At 42.8% G+C, this 24,942-nt stretch overlaps 2 protein-coding genes across 4 annotated transcripts in view; one reads left to right on the forward strand and one right to left on the reverse strand.

The window, feature by feature from the left end:
* Nucleotides 1-81: 81 nt before the first annotated feature.
* On the reverse strand, nt 82-2,533 carry LOC128297030 (integrator complex subunit 10). Its single transcript, XM_053032581.1, has 4 exons — nt 2,158-2,533; nt 1,975-2,042; nt 1,655-1,916; nt 82-1,570 (listed from the first exon to the last, which is right to left on the reverse strand). The coding sequence occupies exons 1-4, from the start codon at nt 2,278-2,280 to the stop codon at nt 137-139; spliced, it is 1,887 nt and encodes a 628-aa protein (XP_052888541.1). The 5' UTR covers nt 2,281-2,533; the 3' UTR covers nt 82-136.
* A 596-nt stretch (nt 2,534-3,129) lies between these two features.
* LOC128297280 (CDC42 small effector protein homolog) overlaps nt 3,130-24,942 on the forward strand; it is a 28,483-nt gene continuing 6,670 nt past the window's right edge. The window contains exons 1-3 of one of the 3 annotated variants that reach the window (XM_053032898.1): nt 3,130-3,205; nt 4,461-4,598; nt 18,139-18,236. The gene's annotated coding sequence lies outside the window, so the exon portion shown is untranslated. Of the gene's footprint in view, nt 3,206-3,232; nt 3,378-4,460; nt 4,599-18,138; nt 18,237-24,942 lie in introns of those variants that run through there. The other 2 variants (XM_053032899.1, XM_053032900.1) reach the window with 2 other exon arrangements.

Below are 24,942 nucleotides of genomic sequence, written 5' to 3' on the forward strand. Positions count from 1 at the left end.
AATAAATTTCTCCCCAAACGTCCATTCTATGGGCGAGTATGGCTATAATTAAAAAAAAACTCGATTATCATAATTGCTCAGTTACCAAGCTCGGACATATGGCCTCGATATGGTTATTTATTGGCGTACCTGAGTTTCATTTGTCGAATACATTCTGCACAAGCGTTACCTGTTGTTGTTGTAGAAATTGTGTCAACAGTTCATCAATATCATCATTACTACGGGCGACTTGCTGCCGAATTATTTGCTTGAAGTCCTCCTTAACACCCTTATCTGCACCGCGCGTTCCAATGCGTCGTGCACCAGTTGCAAGGCTTTGCTGAGGCATGGCCAGCTCCAGCTTCACATCAGGCGAGTGCGTCCACAAATGCATAAATTCTTCAATAATTTCCGCCTGAACGACGTAGCTCGTGAAATGTAGATACGCAAACAGGCGGCGCGTTTTGATGATTTCGATAATAATCTCCACCGTCGTTGATTCATGTGGCCAGTTCAGTTGAGAAAGTACCAACAGATTTCCCAGCAGCGAACTGCTGCACTCCATGTCGATCAGTTTCGGTTTCAGCAGCACTATAAGCGTTTGCACAAGGTAGTGCAGTATGGCACGTTTCGTCAACGGCATCAGCATAAGAACGCGAGCCGTCTGACCTAGCGAAACGTTCTCCAGGTAGTAACCACGGGAAGGTGCGTGCGGAAGATGCTTCAGGATCGTACTCATCTGCTCGAACAAATGGACCGAGGGTGGACCCTGCACGAGTGTGAGTGCAAACTCGCGTACCGATTTCTCCAACTGTGTCATCGTGGTTCCAGTGGACGCTTGTAGCAGGGTGGCCGTTTCTTCATGCTGACCTGCGCACACATATAGATCGATCAGAAACTTCTGCACCCAACCGGAAAGTTGCGGAATGCAGAGAATAAGCTGCGCAAAATCGGCTTTCATAACATCGTTTGAATGAAGCAGCTGCCAGCAGCTTTGACATGCAAGCAGACAATTTGGTGCGTCCGGACTGACGGGGGCGTTAACCAGAATGTGTGGTATCTCGAGTACACCTTCGTGTGCACGACGCTTCACGTCCGGTGCTGCATCTTTGAGTGCTTCGACCAGTATCACCTCGGTTTCGGTAATACCGTCCTTTGCACGAAGCTTCGAGTACCCGATGTAATCCTGCAGCGCCAGAACGAACACGATCGTCGCACAGAACAGTATCTGTTTGCTTTCTGTCGATCGGAATGGATCGAGATTGTAGATGTGAATGATCTTCTGACAGTATACATCTTTACTCCAACTTTTCTTGTACAGCACAAACGGTTCCCATTTGAGAATCTTGCCGCAAAAGTCCAGTATCTCAAAGATTTTCTTCCAGCAGTCTGCCGAGGTGCGCGCTCGCTCCTCTGTATCGTTCAACATCTGGTTCAAATAGTACTCGAAACATACCGCCATCAGCCGGTGTACAAGCTTGGGAGCCAATTCTGGCGCACGGTTGTAAACTAGCGGTATCGCTTCGTTAAACAACATCTCCTTGAAGCTAGGCATGGTTACATTCTGTATCAAAGTTTCCAGCAAACGGGGCTGTAATTTTAAAAAAACACACACAAACATACTGTAAGCTTACGCGTTTGGAATTCCTTAACGAGTTTACAACGAAGTAAATACCGCATGCGTTGAAATAGCCTGTGGAAAACGTTTCAGTAGCAACAATATCAACCGGCAATGGTCAAGATTGTTGTTAGAATGGGCCGCCGTTAGGAGCAGAATCTGGTGTTGCACCTCGTACGAAATGTATTGAAACATTTTCACATAAAACTCTTGTTCCGGTGTCGTACATCCTTCCGGGATGCGTAGTGCATTCGTCATAAGCGATATCTCGTTCAACAAACTCGTCGGGGTTTGATGAGCCCCGTGGAAAGTCATTACACTGCAAAGCATATTAATAGCATATTAATGGTAAAAACGATGAAACCAGTAATGCTTACATGTAGCTTAGACATTTGGCCGCTTCCTCAAAATTGTTTGCATTTTTTTCGATTTCGTACGCCTCAAACTGGAAATGGAAAAGAAAACACGTTACATCAGCAACAGCAACTAATAAAAAGACAAAATCTAATGCAACTCTTGCAAGTGCTAATGCAAGTAGCAAATCCAGCTATTGCACTAACCTGAACACCAAAATCGTTCGGGAAGAGCGTTTTGGCGGCTATTATCCATGCCTTCGCCTTGTACGGATCAGTGGATTCTTTTGCACGCGCTATAAGATACTTTTCGTTCGATATCACGTCCATTGGTACGATGGTGTTTAGGGGGCGGAAGAACGTAATCAAATAGTGTTTGGGACACGGAACGTGCTTCAAAACGGTTAGCCGGTTGATAAGCAAATTAACCTTTTTTTGTCTGCTAACCACCTGGAATGGCTGACAATTATCTATTCTGTGAGATGTTTGGTCCGTACGTTCGATTGTCAGGCTTTTTATTTCATTTTTTGCTGTCTGGCCCCAGCAGTAATCTAGAGACGAAGCACAAGCAAATACGATTATTAATGATGTGGAAATCATAAAACTAATGCTTGTAAAAAATACCGTACCTTTGTAAACAACCAGCTAAACATCAACAACATGCTGTCGGAAAGAAGCTGTCAGCGAAACGGGATGGTTTTGACATTTGTCGGAAAGCGTACAGTGCTTGCCACCATTGCATATAGTGCCTCTTTCTAAAAAACTATCAATAATGCACGCTCTCTTTATTTATCACTTTGAACGATATAATAAAATTAGAGATTTAATATTGACTTACAATTATGGTTTATCATATTTTGCTTTAAAATACTCGATACCGAGATATATAAGAAAGTGAACGAGTAACGTAAGCAAGCAGCTATTAAATTATTTCAATCAAAATTGATTGAAAAAATTAAACATTCTGTTTTATTTTCCCAAAAGCCGTTCAAGAAAACATACATCAGATTCATTGAATTTCTTGAATTACCAATAACTTAATACCTTAATACCAATAACTTCTCGAACCCTGCAATAAACTCCTGCATTAGTGTTGGTGTCGCGTTCCGTTACTTGTATTCAACAAATCTCCGACCTCTTTCATTCCACACAGTTTCTTTTCATTTAAATTTCTTTCGCCTGCGAGTAAAGTCAGATCGTGTTTAGGTGCTGCTACATTTGTTTGCAAACGTAGTATTTGGCAGTGCATTTCACGGTACAATTCTAGTTTACATCGGATCAATTCGTTACGCATTGCATATCTTCTTCGGATTAATTTACGTGCTATAAATCGCGCCATTTCTGAAGGCGATCGATGCGATCCTGCTTCTGGAACGCTTCTTGTGATACATGTGAATCGAGGAAAGGGAAAGTGTTGGCATTATGTTGTGTGTTGTTTAGTCGTTCAAAGAGTTTTCATTTCTCTGTTTAAAAGATTACGCCCACAGTGGTAAATATCGCGTGAAGATCATTTCCGAAATATGTTCAACTGTGAATCATTTGGTAGAATTGATCGGAGTGAAACCACGGGTGAAGTTTTGTGAAGTAGAAGTATGCATGCGTATTATTTTTATCACTCTATCACAGTATCTGTTGTAAATTATGAAGTGTGGTTTTATTTTTATTCGTGCTAACCTCGATCATCTTGCAGCAAAAGCAAGATCACGAAAAACAAAATGTTTGCCTCCTGCGCTACAAGCGCCACATCCGTGATCGTGCTGAATGTGCTATGTTTATGTATGTGTTGTGTATCGAGAAGAAAGGGAGAAGAAGACAGGTTTTTCATTTTGGGTCCCGACGTCTTTCGAATGGTGGAGCAAAACATTAGCAGAACCGGTTCCAACCGAACGTCCCGTAGTTGGGCTCAAAGGGTCAGCAACACTTGCCTTACCCACCTCATCCCGGAATGATCGGTCGATCATTCCGTCAGAAATACCACCGGTGACCCCACAGGCAGCAATGACAAAAGAAAAGCCATCTCGCCAAGCCTGCCATTCGAAGTGTGTCTCTTCTAGGACCCCAGTCAGAAAAAATGTTTATAAGTGCGGTACGGACCATAAACCGTTCCTTTAACCGAAGTGCGCCTGTATGTGTGTGTGTGTGTGTGAGTAGGCGGTAAAGTCCGGTGTGGACAGAAGTGGCCCAGCATTAATCATCCAGCATGGGTGATGGCTATCGTCTCCCAATGGTTGGTGGCCAAACAATAGCACATAAAATCTGACGAATTCGCTTACGGAGCAGATCGCCACTGTTCCGTCCCGTTCATGGCAGGAAATCGCAACAAGGAAAACCAATTCCACATGAATACGTCAACAAATAACAAGCGAATTGCAAAGTTATATTGTGAAAGTAAAAAAAATATCGTCTTTATGGCAGTGAGACATTTTGTGCATTGTTTTATTAGTTTATTGCTCGTAATGTTTCCTGATTGAAAATATATATAAATCTCTTATGTTTATTTAATAATTTAGGTTATTTAGGGTGAAACTATGTTGAAGAATTTTATGTAACAGTGGCAAAGTTTGCATAGCGACAATTGTATCTGTCTAACAACAATTCAATTGGAAGGTGCAAAGAAGCACATTGCGATATTTTATTCGTTGTAAAAGGTAAGTTGTAAGTAGATAAATTATTTATTAATGTTTTATAAAACGATGTTATATCATACAATAATATTGTTCTAATATTATGGAAATTATAATAAGTACTACATTTAACGCTACTGTGTGTGCTTAATCCTTTGCGAAATCATGGGTCAACCTTCAAAAGATTCATGAAACTTTAAAGGCTTATGGATTCTCATAAATTAAAGAATCTGTGTACATTCAATAGATTACACATAAGATATTTACAATCGAGTGCTAGTTTTACTTGGGCTATTGTACTTGCAAAATACTTCCTAATACAGAAGAACATAAACCTCCTAGCATAAACATTCCTAGGAGATTCATGAATCTTTGAGCATTAATGAATCGATGAGGAGTCATGAATATATGCTGATTCGCCATTCTTTCAAAGAAACAATGATACATTCTATACAAAGTAATATGTTCTAAATTATTAATGCATTGAAAAAACCTTCGATCATGGCATGAAAACGACAACGGAAGTATCACTACACTAGTCAAGATATTGAAGATCTTGTTGCAACCACGCCATAATATAAAAGACTCAATTAATCAGGGCCAAGAATCATTCACCACAACCATTCGCGTCCACTCGGCTATTATTAATTACCGGAAATAGCGTAAGCAAATTATACAGAAAATTAATCCAAATGCAATTGCTCTTTTGTGGCACCATCGTTCAATCCCATGCACCCCGATGGGTCTTAAAGAAATGTGTCTTGTCTTAATATTTTAGTTCTGCTTCTTTCTCCTTTTGTGATGGCAAGAATGATGCACGAGTAACGTCTGGAGGAAACTATTGGCAATTACTTCCGTTGGACAGGGAACAACAAGCTGTGCATATATATTAACGACGTCATCACGGTCTCGGGCTGTTGACACTTTACGCGTTATTCAGCTGATGTTGTTTATCCTTTTTTGAAACTGTTTGCATCTCACACCCCATATCCGATGGAAGGAAAAGAAAATAAGATAGCCAAATTTACCACCGTCGTTGTATCTTACCTCACTGTAAAGGGTTGATTGTGTTTTTTTTTCTATGCGTTAGCTCTAAGTGCCGTTCTTGATGCAGGACATGATAAATGTGTGATTCAGAATCGCTGAAGATCGGCGGAGGTTTTAGTTCGCAGTTTTCTTTCCATTTGCCATTGTAAAACGCTTTTTAATAAAGCGTACAAATTACAACACAAAACCGATTTTACCATCTCATAGCCAGCTCGCATGTTGCTACGCATTCAAAAGTGTTGAATTCCATTGCATTTAAATTCGTACACACCCTGAGCGCATGAAGAAAGTTTCCCAGAAGTACATTAATATACATGCATTTACATTTTTTTACGTCTACACCCCGTCTGCGGCCACCACTTTGTGCAGCTCCAGAAGGTGCAGCAGGTACCGACAGTGCATTGTGTTTTCGTACACGATGTCGCCCATGTTCCGTAACAGCGTGCAAACAAAAGCGGTTCTTCGTGATGGTGGCTCACGGTCAAACAACGGGTTAGTACGGTAAAGCAACCGATCATAAACAACCCGGAGCCACACAACAACAAAGCAACAGCGACGACAGCGCCCAGACACACGGCACGTCAGAAGAAATAGAGATTTTGTAGACGATCCAATGGAGAGAAAAAAAACGGAGCTGTTGAGTGAGTGGAATATAACGAGGGGTTGGAGCAATTTAAATAACCAAGCATCGACATTAATGTCGATTATGCGCGTTTTGTTACAGCTTTCTTTTTTCAATGTCCCTAGGCTGTTCAAGCAATTCTAATTGAGAAGTTCCGAGTACGTCATGCGTTTTAATGCTTTAAGTTTGAAGAACTTCTCGCCTTAACGCAATGCGTCTGCTTAGCAAACTCCAAAAACATTATCGGGCTCATTACGCGCTAACAGTACTTCCTCATATCAACCATGGTGAAGTAAAGTTGCGTCTATAAAGCACACGAATGAACCCTGCTATCGAAGGTTAGAAATCTTCGCAACATTCACGCTCAGCCGATGCTTACACACGAAGCTACGGCCCAAAAGTGATACGGATCTCTCTAAACCCAAAGCTATCTCCATCGCTCTTCTAGAACGCCGTGTTTTAATTTTGCTGAATGCTTTCATGCGGCAAATGAAATGCAGCAGCAGAATTATCTGCACGATCATAGAACCAACCGGCTTCACCTTCGATCGCTAAAACACCGTGCAACCAACCTTCCCCCCGCTTCGGGTTTCGATGTGGAGTCGGCGTACCTAGCGGTTCGTTCAAAAGTTCAACAGCATTAACAGAAATGGGCAAAGAGAACGTAATGTTTCCCTCTTCCTACTTGCGATCCGTTCCGATGCTGACGGAACACACACGGGTTAGGTCCTTTCGGGCGGGGTCTAGGAACTTAATAAAACTAGCCAGCTTTACAGTGATCTGCAATTATTGAGTTCCCTCCGGTAGTGGGGAACCGTCCTCCCCTCAGTTTGGACCGGACTATAGCGTTCTCGACGCCCTCCCCCATCCCCACTCCCCTCCCTCGTTTCGTTCAGAATAGCATGTATTACTTGTATGAGGGACATGCTTACCCGGTAAGCTGTACAAATAATCGACCATCGAAAAGACCATCGATCCATTCGTTTCGCGGTGCGATTATTACGAGATAATGCGAGCAACGCGTAATCGCACACTTCCATTTGTCTATTTTTTTTTGTCTATTTGGCTTTTTGAGAAGCTCTTACTGTTTGCCCGTTACTCAAGATGATGATCGTCGAGCGTTTAGAACACGATAGTATGAGGCCGCTTTTTTCATGTGTGTTTCTCCCTCATGGTGGAATGTTCCAAATCTGACTATGGATGACGAAATCGGCCATTTAGATGGAGTACCGTTTTGTGGTTTAATCTAGGCGTTCCCTTTAGCTAACCTTCAATCCTCCCGAGCTTAAATTAACATAACTGCTGCTCTGAGCTCCACCAAAACGATGTCCAGTGAATCTACACAGTGGTAGTGACCTTTTACAGATCTATTCAAGGTTTTTCTTAGGCCCTACAGAGAGCATTTACGGACTTTATTACGTACAGTACGCTAACGATTATTCGTGGTTGATTGATCATATTGCTCATCTTCCATAATTGTATGAGGGTCAACTCATCTTAATGATGATTATCTTAGCAACCTAAAAAATGAGATCTGTAAACCTACGACAAATGGAAATCAAAATCATTACTAATACCGAGGAAAAGGTTCGTGCAAAGAACAACATTTTCAATGTTAGAAATAGCCCTTGTTTACTGATGTGTGAGCCTGCAGGGATCTAATAATGCTCACCAAACAAATCAACTTTTACAAATGAACGTTCGACACCATCTTCGCCCTGATCTATGCTAACCGATGCAGGAAGTGTATCGTTAGGTGAGATCGACAAATAAAAAAACATTTCACCTCCAAAGTGTTGTCTTTCACTAATCCCCTGGGAGGGAAGATACTGAGCCCTCGAGGGAAAACGTCGCGCAACAGAGTATCCCATCTCATTTCCTCTGGACATAACTTCCTAATGTGTTTGAACTTCCTGATCGTAAGAACGCGTAAGCGATCGTTCTGCACAGTACGATCAGTTTCAGTTGTCGTACGGTTGTCACATATTGCTAGAAGAAGACATATGCAAGCCATACGCTGGTCGATATCTCACACATTCTACTCACTTTACCTTCTTGACAATGCGATCACGACGTTGTCACACAGCCATGTTTAACTTACGATGATGAGAATGATGATGATGATGATAAAAACATAACACAGCCACAATATTAATGGTTTCCGTCGTAGCGAGCCACCCATAGGAATTCAGGAACAGCAAAAATGCGTTCCTCTTTCGGTAGAACATTTGCCACAGATGTGTCCCGTGTATTGCCCCAGAATTCCCACTTGCAAATAATTTGCCATCGTCATAAGAATACAAAACGGGTATTTTGTATAGCAATCCACAAATCTTCATCGTCAACACGAGTTACGCAATGTCGGTACGGCGTACACTCCTGCCAGACACGCTGGAAGTGAAAGGAAAGATCTCCAACAACTCCGCATGTTTAACTGCTTTCACGCGCCATCATTGCACCGGCGGATCCACTAATCAAGTGACGACGCACCAACCACACGCACGCAGTTCGATCGCACCGACTGGGAAGCGGTGGTGGTAGCAGTTTGGTTGTTAATTTGAATTTTAGTGACTCGTGCACGGATCGTATCTAAAGTGTTTCTCGAACAGATCACCACAAACACACGAGCGCGCGCTTGGTGTCAACTTGGTCGCAGGGCAACCTTCTTCTCGTGCACGGTGCGTGGGAGAGATAGAATTTCCAAATATAAACACAAACAACTTCCCTTCAGTCGATCTTGGAATCGTCCGGCCAGGGATAGGATGACGGGAACAAAAATCTGTAGTCTTGTTTCCATATTTGGAGCAGATCCAAACATGGAGTTCCATGCTGCCCGCAAGTTGGTAGTGCCCCGAAAGAGACTATAACACCAAAAACCGTGAAGTGAACGGAGTGGTTCTGGCTTCCAAATGATTCGTATTGATCAGGAATAATCAAGCTTGTTCTAAGGCCGGTCCGAGTTGTCCTGCCTTTGTGGGCAAGAATCCGTGAAAATGATTGGAGTTTTTCATGGAAATCTACTCTAAGCATAATGTAACGAAAAACTCTAGATTTCATCTTATGTTATCAAAATGCGTTTTAAGTTCCTTTTTACAATTTGGGTACAACCTCAAACCTCCATTGCAGACCAAATTGTGGTTTATTTGAGGCTAAATCACCGTACCATACCATATCGTAGTTAAAACCCTCTTAAACTTCTTTTAAGTTTTATTAGCTTCTAATAGAAACCAAACCAGTTGTATCGGTTCTAAAAATGTTTTCACTTGATATAACAAGTTAATTGTTATTTGTTATTCTTATATTATACATAATATCTTACACCACCATAATATTGCCACCCGTATACAATCTTACAAGAATGTTTTTATTATACTCTTTGTAGAGCTTTTTTTAAACACTGAATAAATAAATAAATAAATAAGATGGTCTACAATAACATTAAGGTGTGGGAAATCTCTGGAATGGACAATGGAGTTACTATTAGAAGACTATTCAAGTACTACACAGTGATTTGTTCCAATCATAATCCCAATCCATATGATGAGAAAACTACCTTACTTCAAGTAGTGAACAGTAGTCATAGCTTTCAGATAAACTCTTGTTTGCTGATCATTAATCACCAATATCATTACTGTGACGAGTGGATGGTCATCGGGTGGTCTCAGCAGTGTCTACCGATGCAACAATGTAAACAACCATTGGCTTAAACACAGCGGAGAAAGTTGTCCCTTGGAAATCATATTGCAACGTTAATGAAAAAGTGGTTTAAAGTGTGAAAGTCAAATGTAGAAAATTTCCCATCTAGTGGTACATGACGTATGGAGCAGGTTCGTCTGGTATCTACTAACATTATGCGAAAAAGTTTAATTCTCCAAGTACTCCAATAAATCAAGCGATTGTTCAGTATTCTTTTTCCTTTAAGTTCGTGAACATACTATGCCTCTTCGAGTAACATAACATTTAAATGTTTTATAAAGTGGTGGATAACCGGATGTTGCGACAAGTAATTCATCATCTTAATCCTGATGACATTACGATTGGACACATTTGAGTGAAAGCTGATATGGATATCAGTGAATCATGTTGTGTTGCGATGATTCAACAGATAGCATGAAACATTGAAACACTCATGTATCCATAATGTTCAATGGACATGTAATGCATGTTTTTACATGGTCCAGTAAAGGAGAGACCATCTTGGCCGCTTCCCGTTGCCACCATCGCTGCCCTCACCGTCGTTATGCATTAACGCACATAAAATACATTATCGGCTGTGCTAGTGCCCTACCACTACCCTCAGTGGACAAAGGTGTCAAGAAGCGGGCACGGTACGGTTGCGGTTCACTTACAAAATATGAAAATCATTGGGTTTGTCCGTTTGTTGGAAAATAAAATTGACGCACCACAATCTTGGCGGCACGACCAGCCGGTACCCCCCAACACCCGCCAAGCGGCTCGAGCAAAAATTGTGTTAGTGGAATTGGCAATTGGCCATTTTGAGCAAATGCGCGATTGAAAGGGTTACTTTTTTTGTTCGGCACTCAGCTTCACCGTCAACTCTTGTGCCGCAGCGCGTACGCCCGGCATCGGAAAGTTGTTGTTACTTCACGCCCGCTTTTGTTGCACTTTATCCATTGTCTACCCATGGTTAGCCCTGTTGCCTATCAATTTGGATCTTACATAAAATGGTATTTTCTCACCGGCGTGCTGCCATCGAGAATTAGATAATCAATTCTTTTTACGCTTGTGCGCCCGGTGAGAGAGCATCTGGTGGTATACGTAGGGACAGATTCTCCCCCCCTACAATCTGTAAGTTTGAGTTAAAAAATGAAGTTTAATTTTTATTTGTTTTTGGAACCCGCTTACACTAATTGGATTAGCAGTGCAAAAGCAGCCAAACTATTAAATCGCTTAAGCAAAATGTCAAAAGCACCAAATTTGACCATGGTTCGTTCCCACAAAGAGCTCGAGGAGTTGAGAAGAAAGCAGAAAACAACACATCGCCCTCCGGTCAGGAACCAGTCCATCATCGCTGATAAAGCGATCGAAGTGTGGAGTGGAAAGTGTGTGGCCGTTGATACCGGTTCCCGATCTTTTGCACACACCGATCGACGCATAATATTACGTGATCATAACATTCGCCTTGGCGTGACTCAACCACCAACCCACGGTCGCAACTTTGCATGGAAGGAAGGAAAAACAAACGGCAGAAAGATCGCCTCGGCGATGAAAGTCGGTGGGGTGCCGGTTGATGACCTCATTTGAACCTGCCGTGGACCGGTGGTAATACGCTGATTAGTGGACGCGACGGTACGCCTTTATCGTCGTTTCAATATCAACACGCGCCACATACTTCTCATGATCCATGATCATCTCAATATCACCCAAACAGTCAAGTTGCTCTGGACCGGTTACTGACAACATGGCGCCGGGTGAACTCCAATGATCTTTTTTTGGTTAGATTAGAGTCTGTATGCCAGGTGGATGGTAATTAGTAATCATTTTAAACCTACCAATGTTATATCTGTCCGCGATGAGCAGACCACACCGAAAAGGAAATTAAACCTCGGTGCCGTAGTGATGTATTCGAGTATCTTTCTCGAGAACTCTTTCTTTCGACCTCAGAATACATCACTGCACTGTATACCATCGTTTTGTTTTCGTATACTGAAGATTACAGTTTATGTTAGACACACATAACCTGGATCAACTGTTTGAAACTTTCTGCTGCTTCCATTAGCCGACCTGCCTTTTATTACTTGGCGTGCTATTAAGGTGACGCAACTCTTGCTAACTTATATCCATTTCAGTATGATTGATCTTAACCTTCCACCTCGTTTGCCGACACTAGCGAAAAAAAAACGACGTCCTTCCCCCTGTTTGCCTTTACCTGATAAAAAAAAGGGTGATCAACAGAGAAGATTTCAACATTTGCGCTAAAGATCAAGGAGAGTTACAGCGGACGATGATGTTAGTGAGTGATCGTGGCCTTAAAACCATCTTCCACTAATGCTCTGGCGAATCTTCCGCAACCGAAGACGCTTGGAAGTATATGATATCTTCCGCAAAAGAATAATAGACAGGCAGTGTGTATCGTTACAAGAAAGTGGTAAAACCTTGAGCTAGAAAACGAACCGCACCGCCAGCATTAGCTTGAGCAACTACAGCATTATTTACGGGCCCGAGTATCGCCGACATTAGCCAACAGCAGGGCCCAAATAGATGGGTTGTCCAATTAATTATCCGCCGGCGAATTGAAGGCTTTTGACCCAGTTGTGCTTTGGTTCTGCTGCTCCAGTGCCCGGTTACGCCCGATCGGCACATTCTGTATTCCGGCTGGCTTGGAAAGAACGGTTACCGTGCCCGGCCACGTCTGTAGGTGTACTTCTTCACTTCATAACTTCTAGAGCGCAGTAAACAAAACACGCCAACTCACTATCGGTTTTGCCGGGGCAAGGTCCATCTTAGCGGAACGGTTCCGCGGACAACGTTGATGGTAGACCCCTTCCCGGCCTACTTTTTATGCGGTAACGATTCGTGCACACATGTTGCGCACTGCCGATCGATATCGGTCAGGTTCTGTATGCTCGATTGAGCAGAGTAGCGCTTGACGCTTGCAAGACGGTCCCGTAGAATCGACGGGCACCGGGATCTGCATGATATGGTGTGCCCAGTGGAAACTGGAGTTCTGTAACTCAAGCCGCACCAAGTAACGGTTCTGGAGCAGAAAGGAGAGCAGCACGATAAGCGCTCCACCTTTGCCGATGTCGAATAGTGTACGAAATTCTGCGGAGGCCGTATAGCCTGTAAGCTGATCTACAGCCGATCTTGCTGATCGCAAAAGAAGCGTCCCTTTGGGGTTTGTGGTTGTTTTTTGCAATTTAATCACCCAAATGGCAACCGTCCCATTGCTTTTGTTGACTATTTGGTGGCTTTTGGTGGAGATGAAATTTCATCCCAGCTGTTGTGATGGAGACACTGTGACAGTTAAAAACTTCCGATCGGGTTGGTGTACAATTTCAATGAACCGCCGACAGGCGTGTTACTTAGAGATGCTTTATGAAACATGCCACCGGATAGTGGAACAGTATCGTCTAGTTGGTCGTACATATTTTGGTGTAAAAATCCAAAACGACACGCTGAAGAGAACTTCATCAGTCTCAATAAAGCCAACATTCCTCTGGCAAATCCACAATCCTAACGCGTTCCGTCAAGGCGCTCAAATTATGAATCAATCACCTCTTCGGTCCTGCACATCGCGCTACAAAGAAATATTTTTGTCGTTACGGCACATACATCCGCTAGACACAAAATGTACAAAACAAAACATTCCAATTGCTTGTACTACATCCAGCCAGTGCTGGATGGTGGATCGCATTTTCCGTGTGCCGTTCGGCACATGCTATTTGCATAAAACCCATCTATCTTACAGACACAAAGGGAACGGCATCGGTTGAAGATGCTATAAACTACAGCATCCCATGTCGACAGCCGGTCCGTACAAAGCCCGCACACACGGGCGAAGAAAGCAACCGCAGTGATGAAGATCATGGGTGCGCGCGCGGTCTTCACGATGTCTTTGACGCCGGTGACGTGCCCAAAGGTTGTCTGATCTTTGGAACATTGCCTACGGGCGACAACGTTGGTGAATTCTGCAGACAACGAACATGCGGCTAGCTCGATAGGAAACAGGCATGTAGCAACATTCTATCGCCAATTCGAGCTCGTTTAATTGCTGTACTTGATGTGATGTTTAATTATTTTTACTGCAAAGTTAGAGTTTCTCCGGGTTGGGAGAGTTGGAGTCGCGCCTAGAAGGCTTAGAATCGATTATTTGTTCTTGTAGTAAACTTTGTTTAATTTTACAATTATTCCTTACTATTTTCCAAACCTTCTTTAGGAACAATTTCGAAGGTTCTCGTTATGTTCTAAGGTTTTTGTGGAGTTTGTGCTGCAGTAAAGAAATGTTAGACAGTGCTATCTGAGAGCAGAAGCAAGATCAAACTCACACATTCTTAGAATAACAAGCAGATAATTTCTTTACTAATTATGTTTTCGATATAGACCTGATTCTGAATTCATGTCAATAAATGTTTTTGTTTTAAAATTTTCCAAAATCTGCTCGTGTATATTAAGCCACCGTGTAGACAGGGAGAGCACGAGCTATTTCTTAACTTTCGCCCGGTCTTATGGTGAATTATTTCGAACCCTTGGATTGGTCCAACGCATTTTTCTCCCCCGTTTTCCCTGCCAAACCCCTATTGGGTCCGAATCTAAACCATCGAAAAACTTCCCACGTGGTGTGTGCTGGCATGCCAACCGTGTGTTTGCTAATGCTGCTGGCAGCAGTTAATTCCCTAGTGTGTGTCTGCTAGACATCAACGATGCACCGCACACTCTCTCACCGCGCACAAACCGAAAGCAGCAAAATGGTTGAAATTAATACGATTGTTGCGCTCGTAAATTGATGTAAATCCATTAAACTTGTTAACGCCGCTCGATTTAAGCGCAATGTTGTTACCGGGGAGACGCGGTGCCACCGATCGTCACTCCCAAAGGTAGTACAGGGTTGTTCCGATGCATGCTACTTCCTTCACCGTGAAGTGAAAGCATGGTTGTGTGTCTGTGTGTATGTGTGTGTGTGTGTGTGTGCTGTGCGCATGCTGTGCTGACTTTATGCGCAACGGTTCGGGCATCTTGCGCCGTGGCCACGTCCTGTGATTGTTGTGCTTGAGAGTGCTTTTAGCTGTTAACTGCTGCCACATACACGGAGACAATTTCGCACAGGAAAGGACAGTTTTGATCGAAGGTTTCTTTTGCTTCTTCTTTGCGCTATACTTTTAAATCCACCGTGTTGCTTGAAGATGCCGATCATATCTGGCTTTCATACACTTCGCTGAAATTGTTTAGATTTCCCAGCTCTCCGCTCCATAAACGTGATGAGTTGCTGCCCGCTGCCCGAGAGCACCCCGTAGGGGTTTATTATTTTCGTTAATTAATTTCCTTCGACGCTTGCCTGTTGATAGAAAGTTGCCAATAAACTTAAAAGCATCCACATATCTCCACTCGTTTTACTACCGATGGTGGCAAACAACAATTCGAAATGAATTGTTTAATCTATTTTACGCTTATTAATATTTTGCAAACTACGCTAGACGGCGTACCGTTTACCTAGTGGATGTTCACATAACTTCCTTTACGGTGAAAGAGTTTAAGAGTTTTTAATTTGAAGAAAGAAAACAGAAATTTAATGTTTGTACCATTAAGCACATGCAACAAATTAAATTCAAATTAGAACATTCTCGGCCCATGATCGGCGCACGGTGATTAACAGTGCGGAGATCATTTCTGATCTGTCAAATCGTTCCGCGTTGTTCGTGTTCACGGTCTACGCATCCGCCACTAAATCAGTCGGGACAGTTTGGCTCCCGAGCGCTCCCGTTAGGCCATTCCCTAAGCACACGCGATAATCGAACTACCAGAATAAACCGGAACAAAACATACCCCGCACCATTTGACCGGCGTTCCAACACGCATTTGGTTGGTGGTTTGTTGTTTAGCGTGTTGTTGCTATTGTTTGTCTACAGACCGGCCGGCTACGCAACAACATTTCCCTTTCCCAACTCCCAATTGTAATGGGTTTCCCCGTGCTGTTGTTGTTGTTGTGTCAGCACATACAAAACGACCACCACATGAATTGTACCAGTAACCTCACTTCGCTGTTCATCACTGTCAAACGGATATTAAGCGGTACAATGACCGCTGCTGCGGCCTGGCTCGGGAAAGACGACCCAACCTTAGACCAGACCCACCAAAACCAGCGTTAAAATGACCGTCACGATTGAGCGGCACTTTTGTTGCAGTGATTTTATTTTACTTTTCCACCATTCCATATATATGCTCAATGTTGGGGAGAAATTTCGGACCATTATTGGACTGTACTGCAACGGCCCGCGGTCACTGGGAGAGATTGCGTTTAATGGTAGCGATCGAATGAAAATTGGGGAAACAAACGACTGCAGGGTTTCTTGACAGAAACGGCCCCAAATTACTTTGGCCGTATGTTTGCCCTATTTCTTATGATGTGTTTTTTTAAAAGCCGCACAACTATTTGCTTTTAATAACCGTTTGAAATCGTGACCAATTGGAGAACTATATTATTAAAACCCTGCGTGAACCTTTGGTTTTGTTATTTTAATGTACTTTTGGGATGTAATTGTAGTGAAAGTTCACAGCAAACTTACAAACTACCCTGCACGTGTGGTAAATTTAAATAGTATTTAGCATTTCCCATCTTAGCTTAAACACTTCAAAGTAAATTAGCTTCGAAAGCCTTCATGTACGATCGTTTAAGACGTTTATCGCGATAAACACAAAACACCTCACGGTGACACCTACCTCTCTCGTTTGTCCGCACGGGAAGATAACATACAGGAAACGCTTTGCAAAGCAGTATAATCCTTTAACACTTTTAAAAGGTCTCCCGGCGCACCGAAAGCGCACTGTGGAGGGTAATTAAGTTACCGAAGGGAAGTCACCTCGCAGCGGCTTGTTTACGGCAACGCAGAATACACACCAGCCTACCCTTGAGGATTGCCCCTCAACGAAGGTTCCCGATCAGCGTGGCACTAGCAGCAAACGGTTGTTTGAGCACGATGGTCAACAGTGACGCCGTTGGAGACGATCTTACGTGTGCCACACGCCTCCAACGTGTTTAGTGTGTGATGTTCGATGTTCGACCGTGTCTACGGTGTGCTTCTTTGCTGGTGAAGGACCACCACCCTTGAGCTCCCCTTTCTTTGCAGTGCCGTGGGAACGATGGTGTTACATTACAACGTTACGTGTACGCCATGGACAACTCAGTAGTAGAATGCCGGCTGTTGGTGTTTCTGCCAAGGCAGGTTGAAGGCCGACCTCTGACCGGATCTTACCGTCGAAGTTGTGTCTCGTGAAACACACTTTTAATGCGTTTACTGTCCAACCCGCTTGATAGTACCGAATACAGTTCAATACACCCTTAAAAGGACAAGACTCTCATCGACAACTGCACTTTCTGTCGTATTTAACCAAATTTTAGAAAATGTGCAAAGTTATGTTAGTGTCTTAAAAAATTTAAATAAATTACACTTAATGTCTGTGGGGCATTATATCAATCCATTGTCCATATAATCCCCACTGTGTTTGACAAGCCTTTCACTTTCCAAAACCACTATTGGCATGTAACAATAATAAATAAACACGTGCAAAAACTGGTAAAGCAAAAGCAGGTGGTGCAAACCAAAAACCGGGAGCGATCTGTATAACCGCATCAAACCAAAGCTGTAAATCACTTCTCGTTAACTAACGCCGATGGCGGATCAATACCGGACTTCCGGGGCTATTTCTTCGTTTCAATCATCTCAAATCAACGGCCAAACCCATTGCGCGCCCCTCCCAGTATGCTTGCATTTGTGTAAGATTTATTTCACCTTCCAACTAAAAAAGATACCAACCCATAAGGCGCGAAGGGTTGTGTGTGGCTTACTAGTCCTCCCAGTTTATGCGATCCCTCCTCGCGTGTGTATCCATTTAAAGTACCCACCGTTACGTAGACACTCCTGACGGTCCACCTGGTCCACACCGATTGGGCCGGTGGAGGCCACATTCGGTAATAGGTCTGGTAGGGGTTTTTGATTTAGCACCATTGCTGCCAAACCCTGCCAAACCTGTCCAATAGCAAATATTGATCGGGCCCAGTTGATTGGAGCGTGTCAGGCAAGCCAGACAGCCAGACGAGCATATTGTGCGGCGATTGCAATTCTTAACGTATTTTACATTTGTCCAAACACTGATTTGTTATTCATTTCCCTTTCATTCGATGTGTGTGTGTGTTTTTTTTTGTTCCTTCGTTTTTAGGGAGCGCTCGGAGGATCGTTCGGGCGAGTGAAACGGAATTCCTAGAGATCACCAATCCCAGCATCGAGCCAGCCAGCCAGCCAGCCTCCTGCACTGTGGTACGTAATTTTCTACTCAACCAAAAGGCAATGTTTGACGTTTATCTTTACGAATCATGCAAACGGTAGCAGTGAGATATTGTATCTTCCGGTGGTGTATTTCCCCATTTCCACAATTTCGTGCGCCCGGCTCGTGAGCGGAAGCATTTTAATGCTGCTGGGCAGACCTTGGACCACCGGTCTTTCGGAGCATAATAATGGTGGGTCACCCGTCATCAATATGCGAGTTCGAGCAGCGATTCGATGTCCGGTGGGAAAAAAACCGGGTTTTATTATGAGAATTGTAGTTTTTCATTCTCTTGTTTTTTCTCGATTTAAGACTGAAGTTTTACACCACTTTGAATGGTAAAGAATAGTGCGGAAATGATGTTTCATTAGGAAGTAAAAAAAAACCACCGCCAAAGCATGGAATTGGACTTTAATATTAAAGCTTTATCTTGTTATTATTAACGATATCCGTTCTGTGTTTGTGGGATTTTGTAACTTCTTCTCGGGATTAGGTAAATAAAATTACTTAATTTTGCCAACGGATCTCATCGTTGGTTTGATGAGAATTAAAAGAGATATGTTTACATTATTAACCGTCATAACAAAACCAAACCAAATCGGTTGTATCATATTCCAGTTTGTGTTGCAATCTGATTGTTTGATTGCCTTCCTTTGCAATATTAAGTCACAAACCAATGTAGCCACACACTTGGAACAGACGATGGTCCCGTGCATTCAACGCCTTTCGATCTTCATTCAAATGTTTATGACTGATGGATATTAAATAAAAATTTCCGATTTTACATTCGCCATAAGGTTCGGCTCGACGTTTTAAACTGCATCCAGATCCGTTTCGTTCTATAAGCCCCACACAAAAACACCGAACCATTCGGATGCCGATTCCCATGAGATCAGATTGTGATGCCGCCGCCCCGTCTCCCATTAGCGTGCTCAGCGAGAGTTGTAAGTTATGACGGGTGAAGTCTTTTCTATCCCATACGGTGGTCTTTGAGATGGATTCCAATTGCTTCTGCTGCTAGTCATTGCGAAACAAACTCGATGGATGCAACCGATCCAACCGGCCATCAATTCGGTAGACGATGACGATGTTTTGATTTTTCGTAACATGTTCGTGATCGTACAATTTGGAGGCTGAGAGGGTGTTTTTCGGGACTCTTTTCTCGGGTTGCCTGACGTTTCGCTGTGGTGCGTTGTGATCTAGTCTCTGCACCGGGCACGGGATAGATTGAAGTGAGCGAAAATGGCCGGACGGGGTGCGGTATCTGTGTCTGTGTTATTATTTCGAAAATAGCATCAAGTTTACGAGACGGTATCATAATACTCCCCAAGATAGACCTATGAGACTATCTCTTAAATTAGCGCTTGAAACGTTTTATCGCAATCCTTGTGAGGTTTAAAGATCTTTTCAGGCTTACAGATAAAACGTTCTAAAATGGCATTCCGCTTAGCCATCCAGCTGCAAAATTGTAGCTTCTCCGGGTATTGCTCGTTGCGTTTCTTCCCATATTCATTAGAAGAGCTACTATGAAGTCTAAAGCTGTTCAATGTTCAATGTTGATTCCTCATGGTGGTTCTTTTATGTCGAATAGATTCAGCTTTAAATGATGCGCACGTTTGTACATTGAACCACCGATCACATTCGATAAAGTGCCAATTAAGCTTCGATGCCTTATTTTCTTGCCGATTCAAACGAATTTCGCGGTCCACCAATTACCACACTCACTCCCTTTAGGCGACGCAGTTTAGCGTAAAATTTAGGTTACTTCACCTTTTTTATTGTCTACTAAATTGTCGAATAACATCAGTTCATGTTCATTAACAGCAACAACAAAAAAATACAGTTCAAACGTACCAGCTCATCCGTTCCTTTGCGATAATGTTTTATTTCCCGCACACACGTGCCTAGCAATGCCAAGCTGATGCATAGTTAATTGAACACACTTTAATTGATTTTACGAGCTGCATTTAATTTCTTTCCGCTGCTCAACTTAATCTTTGATGGATGTGGTGTGTGATCCTGTGCTGGTCAGCTGAATGTGTGTGTTGGCTACACGGTTTAGATATCTTTTTAATTGAATATCATCACACCGGAATTGCGAACAACGGGATCAACGATCGACTAAAGAGACAAACAAAAAGGAAAGACTCTCCTTAAAAAAAAAAGAAACAATGCTCAAAACACAGCGAAGTTATTGTTGTGTAGTTGCCCAATGGTGGGCGAATGTTAGCCAGCAAAATTTTCCATCGTTATCAGTGTTGCCCTACCCCATGAAGACGATCGCGAAAAGAGCATCGAAAGGAGAAGACACGACAGGGGCGCTTTTATTTGAAGCAAACCAGAAAACAGGTATGATGCCCCTTGTTGCTGTATGACCCATATTTTTTTTTTCAGTCAGTATTTTAACGTTATCTTTCCCACTTCATCTGATGATAAATGACTGCATGTGTCCAATTTTTCCACAGCAGAAATATTTCACCTCAAAAGTTGATCTCTGTTTGCGGTCCCGGTTGGTGATGTTGACCTGTTTTGTTATGGACATTGGAAATGTTTTATCGCTTGTTTTGTCCTATTTTTCGCGCACTGGATGTGTTTTGCTGTTAAAAAGTTTTAGTTTAAAAATGGTGTATTTTAACAAAAATATTGTACCAATTTGAATATAAATTTCTTTCCAACTTCTTCTGTGATTCACTTTTCCGACAAATCAGAATAGGATGTGTTATTCGTGCTCTACACGTCTTGCAAAATAAAGTCTTCATTCAAGCAAGGCAATCGTGTTGAATCGTGTCTTTTTGCAAGACCTGACTCGATTCGATGAGCTGTTTTATTTGATGGCCACTTTTCCCGGCTTACTCATACTCTGTCGGCTAAAGAATATCATCCATACTTTACCCCTTCTTTGTCCATATCGTGGCGTAGACGTAAGCATACCACAAGCGGTTTACATTTTGATAGTTGAAGTAAATAAACCATCTATTTGTTCTGTTGCCATTTTTGGAACATGCATGAGGTTAGAGATGTAATTACTACATGCTCCATGCCCAATAAAACGTACCAAGCTGGGACCGTTGTTGCAACGTCTGCTAAAATACTTATTATAAGACGCCATGTTAAAAACAAGTAAACAACGGCCCGAATAAAAACGCTTTAGGACAATCATATGACCATGAAGGAAAGCAAAGAAACGGCACGAAACCAAGCGCAATCTTCGTGAGTCAAGTGGGCTGGAAGCTATGCTGACCGTATGGTTGTAATGTATAATTTATTCCCACCTCGCGACCGTCCGAATAGTATGCCTCGAGTGAGTTAAACAATAGGGGAGAACATTACAAACACGGTAGAAGAAAACCCCAGTAAAAGTAGCGTTGTGTACTGCCTTCAGTTACCCCGTGCGTGAGTCATCATCCGTGTTCCGTTCCGCGGTGCTGACCTACCGATGGCCATTTTTTCGCGTATACGCTCTTGACTTTCCATCTAGTGACGGATGGCTGATAGGAAGCGTACTTACGTTGGAACGTGGCCTGCACGTCTGGGTTTTTAGACGATAGCCGAAGTCTCGTTATCGGCTGGTACTTGAACACCGAGCAATGGGCGGAAGAACGGTCTGCTGTTGGCAGAGGGCATCGAGACTGTACTTTACTGACAAGAGGCAGGTGATTGCTGTATCGATAGGGAAAACAAGTACAGTGATCGATAGCTTCTTCTCACTTGCAATGTGTGTTTTTTTCTTGTTTATTGAATAAGTATATTTTTCGTCCAGAAGTTTTGGGTATTTTTTTAACGGCAAGATTTAATTTCGGTAATGATTTATACTAAGAACGTTTAAACCATTACGCCACAGGGGTAGAAAATCCTAATCCAAATGGCATTACTTTTTGTAGTCCTTCTAGAAATGATCCACAATAGGGGGATTTTTGTCTTGCTTTTTCGTGATTTCTTTGGAATTTTATTTAAAAATTTGTACTAAAGCTTGTCTTTAATCATTCTATCGCAAATTTAATCAATTTCGAATAAGGTGAATTACTAAATTAATTAATCGTTTTATCATTCTTTCTACGAAAATTTTCCCGAACTTTAAGAACCTAAAGAAACATTACATAAAATACCCAAATTAACCAACGAAGTGTTCTTGGTTCTAAAAGCATTTATGTAATGTCATCTGATAACATGAAAACCAAGCTTTTCCATATAGTTTAATAAATACAGCTTTCTTAAAAAAGAGTATTTTTGCATTTGAACTATCATACACTGGAATTGAATGGGTTAAAGCATACCTTTTTATCTCTACGAGATTACAATTGCTCAGTGATCATATTCAGCTGCAGTCGCTCACGGTTGAGACTCTTCTTCTACTAACAATTCATTGACCATTTATCAGAGTTTAAAGATAATATATTTTACGTATATATTCATCAAAACCAATAGAATCAGCTCATACTACTCGTTATTTTTCGCTAGAATGCGAAGAGGTATCAGAATTCAAGGTGCAGGCAGAATGTTGCTCAGTGATTAATCTTCCATAAGTAGAACACATTATTCTTGAAGTATTGTGGAGAAATTCTTATAGTGTGATCACAGAACACTTTGATTAAAAACGCTCTGCCGATCATTTATCATCAATTTTATCAGTAATACCCGGTTATCATTGCTCTAATTTTTCCGCAATAGAACAAGATCTTTTCGCCTTACACTCACAACTTGGCGGCCAATAAATTGGAACATCCTTTGCAAAACAGTGTTTCTCCAGCACCACCTACCGTTATAATGCGCTTCCAGTGATGCTGTTTCACTGGTGGCCAATAATAGAAAACAAATTTAGGTCATTTCTATAGGCCTGTTTTGATCTAGCGTAGCCGCAGCAAACGGTATTTGGTGCTGATCGGCAAAACAGAAGCTTCCGCACGAAGCAAACAAACTTAAACGGAGAGACGACCGTTAGCCGTGCGTGCGATTGTTTTTCACTCTTCAATGACCATCGCGGGTCACGGGAAGCTTGTCTATACCGTACTTACGCTCGTCCATCGTCCAACAACCGGTAAGTTGTTCCGTACTTTCCCTTCCGACACTCGCTGCTCGTGTTGCGTTACATTTTCCGAATTCACTTTCGCTAAAATGGAACACGAGCATATCTAAATGGCATTTTGGGTAAACAAAAGCATTTTGCAGCATGGTGTTGCGCGCCTAGCACATTCACACCGGATGCGCACTGTTGCTGGTGGCATGCAACAGGAGAAAGAGCGGCTGAAGACCGCTTTCTTGGTATGAAAAAGCAACACACAATGCTACAGATTCTAAAACGAGAAGGTACTACCACGTCCCACCAGACGAAACATCGCGTCGTGGATTGTTTGTGTGATCAATAAAATGGATTCCCGTGCGCAAAACCTCCGTGTTCCGACTGCATGGCCGTGTGGTGCAAAAATTGGAAAGTTGCCCATCCGACCACGACCACCACCGACTGTAGACCAAGTGTCGCGAGAGTAGGAGCAAGTGAAGAACGCATCGCGAAAGAAAATCTCCAAACACGTCCCCAAAAACTGAAGATCGACACCACGATCTGTGTTCACATGCGATCACGTTTTGACTTCGCGCACTATCATCATTATGCGCTGTGCTGTGCCAAAATGTTGTGTGTACCGTTGGTGTACCGCTGCCTTTCCATTTTTGGAGTTGCTGCTACTGCTCCCATGCAGCATCGGTTCCATCCGAATTCATGCTCCGAAAACTCATCCGTCAACCTTGTGACCTAATTTCGGTGTCACGTTTATTTTGCGACGGGAACCAACGAAGGGATAGCAGTCTGCTGCTGCTACGATAGCGTTGCCCTACTTGCCGGGCGAACTAACCGGACGATCCGTATGTACGATATTCCATTAATTAGATTAATGATATTTGCAAGAAGAAATCCAGCTCCTTTCGCAGCTTTCCGGATGGCTTAGTGCACGCTGCAACCCGTTCCAGAACTTCTGCATACAGCGACGACCAGATGAGGGTAAACCTGTATAGGACGGGTTTGTGGCAGACAGGAAACAGGTCAGCAAGGTAACGTCGCTGATGTTGTTGGAGCGTGTCACGTACTGATGCTAAAAGTTGTAAGTCTGCTGCAACTTTACCGATGGCCATTTTTTCGCGTATACGCTCTTGACTTTCCATCTAGTGACGGATGGCTGATAGGAAGCGTACTTACGTTGGAACGTGGCCTGCACGTCTGGGTTTTTAGACGATAGCCGAAGTCTCGTTATCGGCTGGTACTTGAACACCGAGCAATGGGCGGAAGAACGGTCTGCTGTTGGCAGAGGGCATCGAGACTGTACTTTACTGACAAGAGGCAGGTGATTGCTGTATCGATAGGGAAAACAAGTACAGTGATCGATAGCTTCATGCTCCGAAAACTCATCCGTCAACCTTGTGACCTAATTTCGGTGTCACGTTTATTTTGCGACGGGAACCAACGAAGGGATAGCAGTCTGCTGCTGCTACGATAGCGTTGCCCTACTTGCCGGGCGAACTAACCGGACGATCCGTATGTACGATATTCCATTAATTAGATTAATGATATTTGCAAGAAGAAATCCAGCTCCTTTCGCAGCTTTCCGGATGGCTTAGTGCACGCTGCAACCCGTTCCAGAACTTCTGCATACAGCGACGACCAGATGAGGGTAAACCTGTATAGGACGGGTTTGTGGCAGACAGGAAACA

This window comes from Anopheles moucheti, chromosome 2, assembly GCF_943734755.1.
Source record: "Anopheles moucheti chromosome 2, idAnoMoucSN_F20_07, whole genome shotgun sequence".
Classification (NCBI taxonomy): Eukaryota; Metazoa; Arthropoda; class Insecta; order Diptera; family Culicidae; genus Anopheles; species Anopheles moucheti.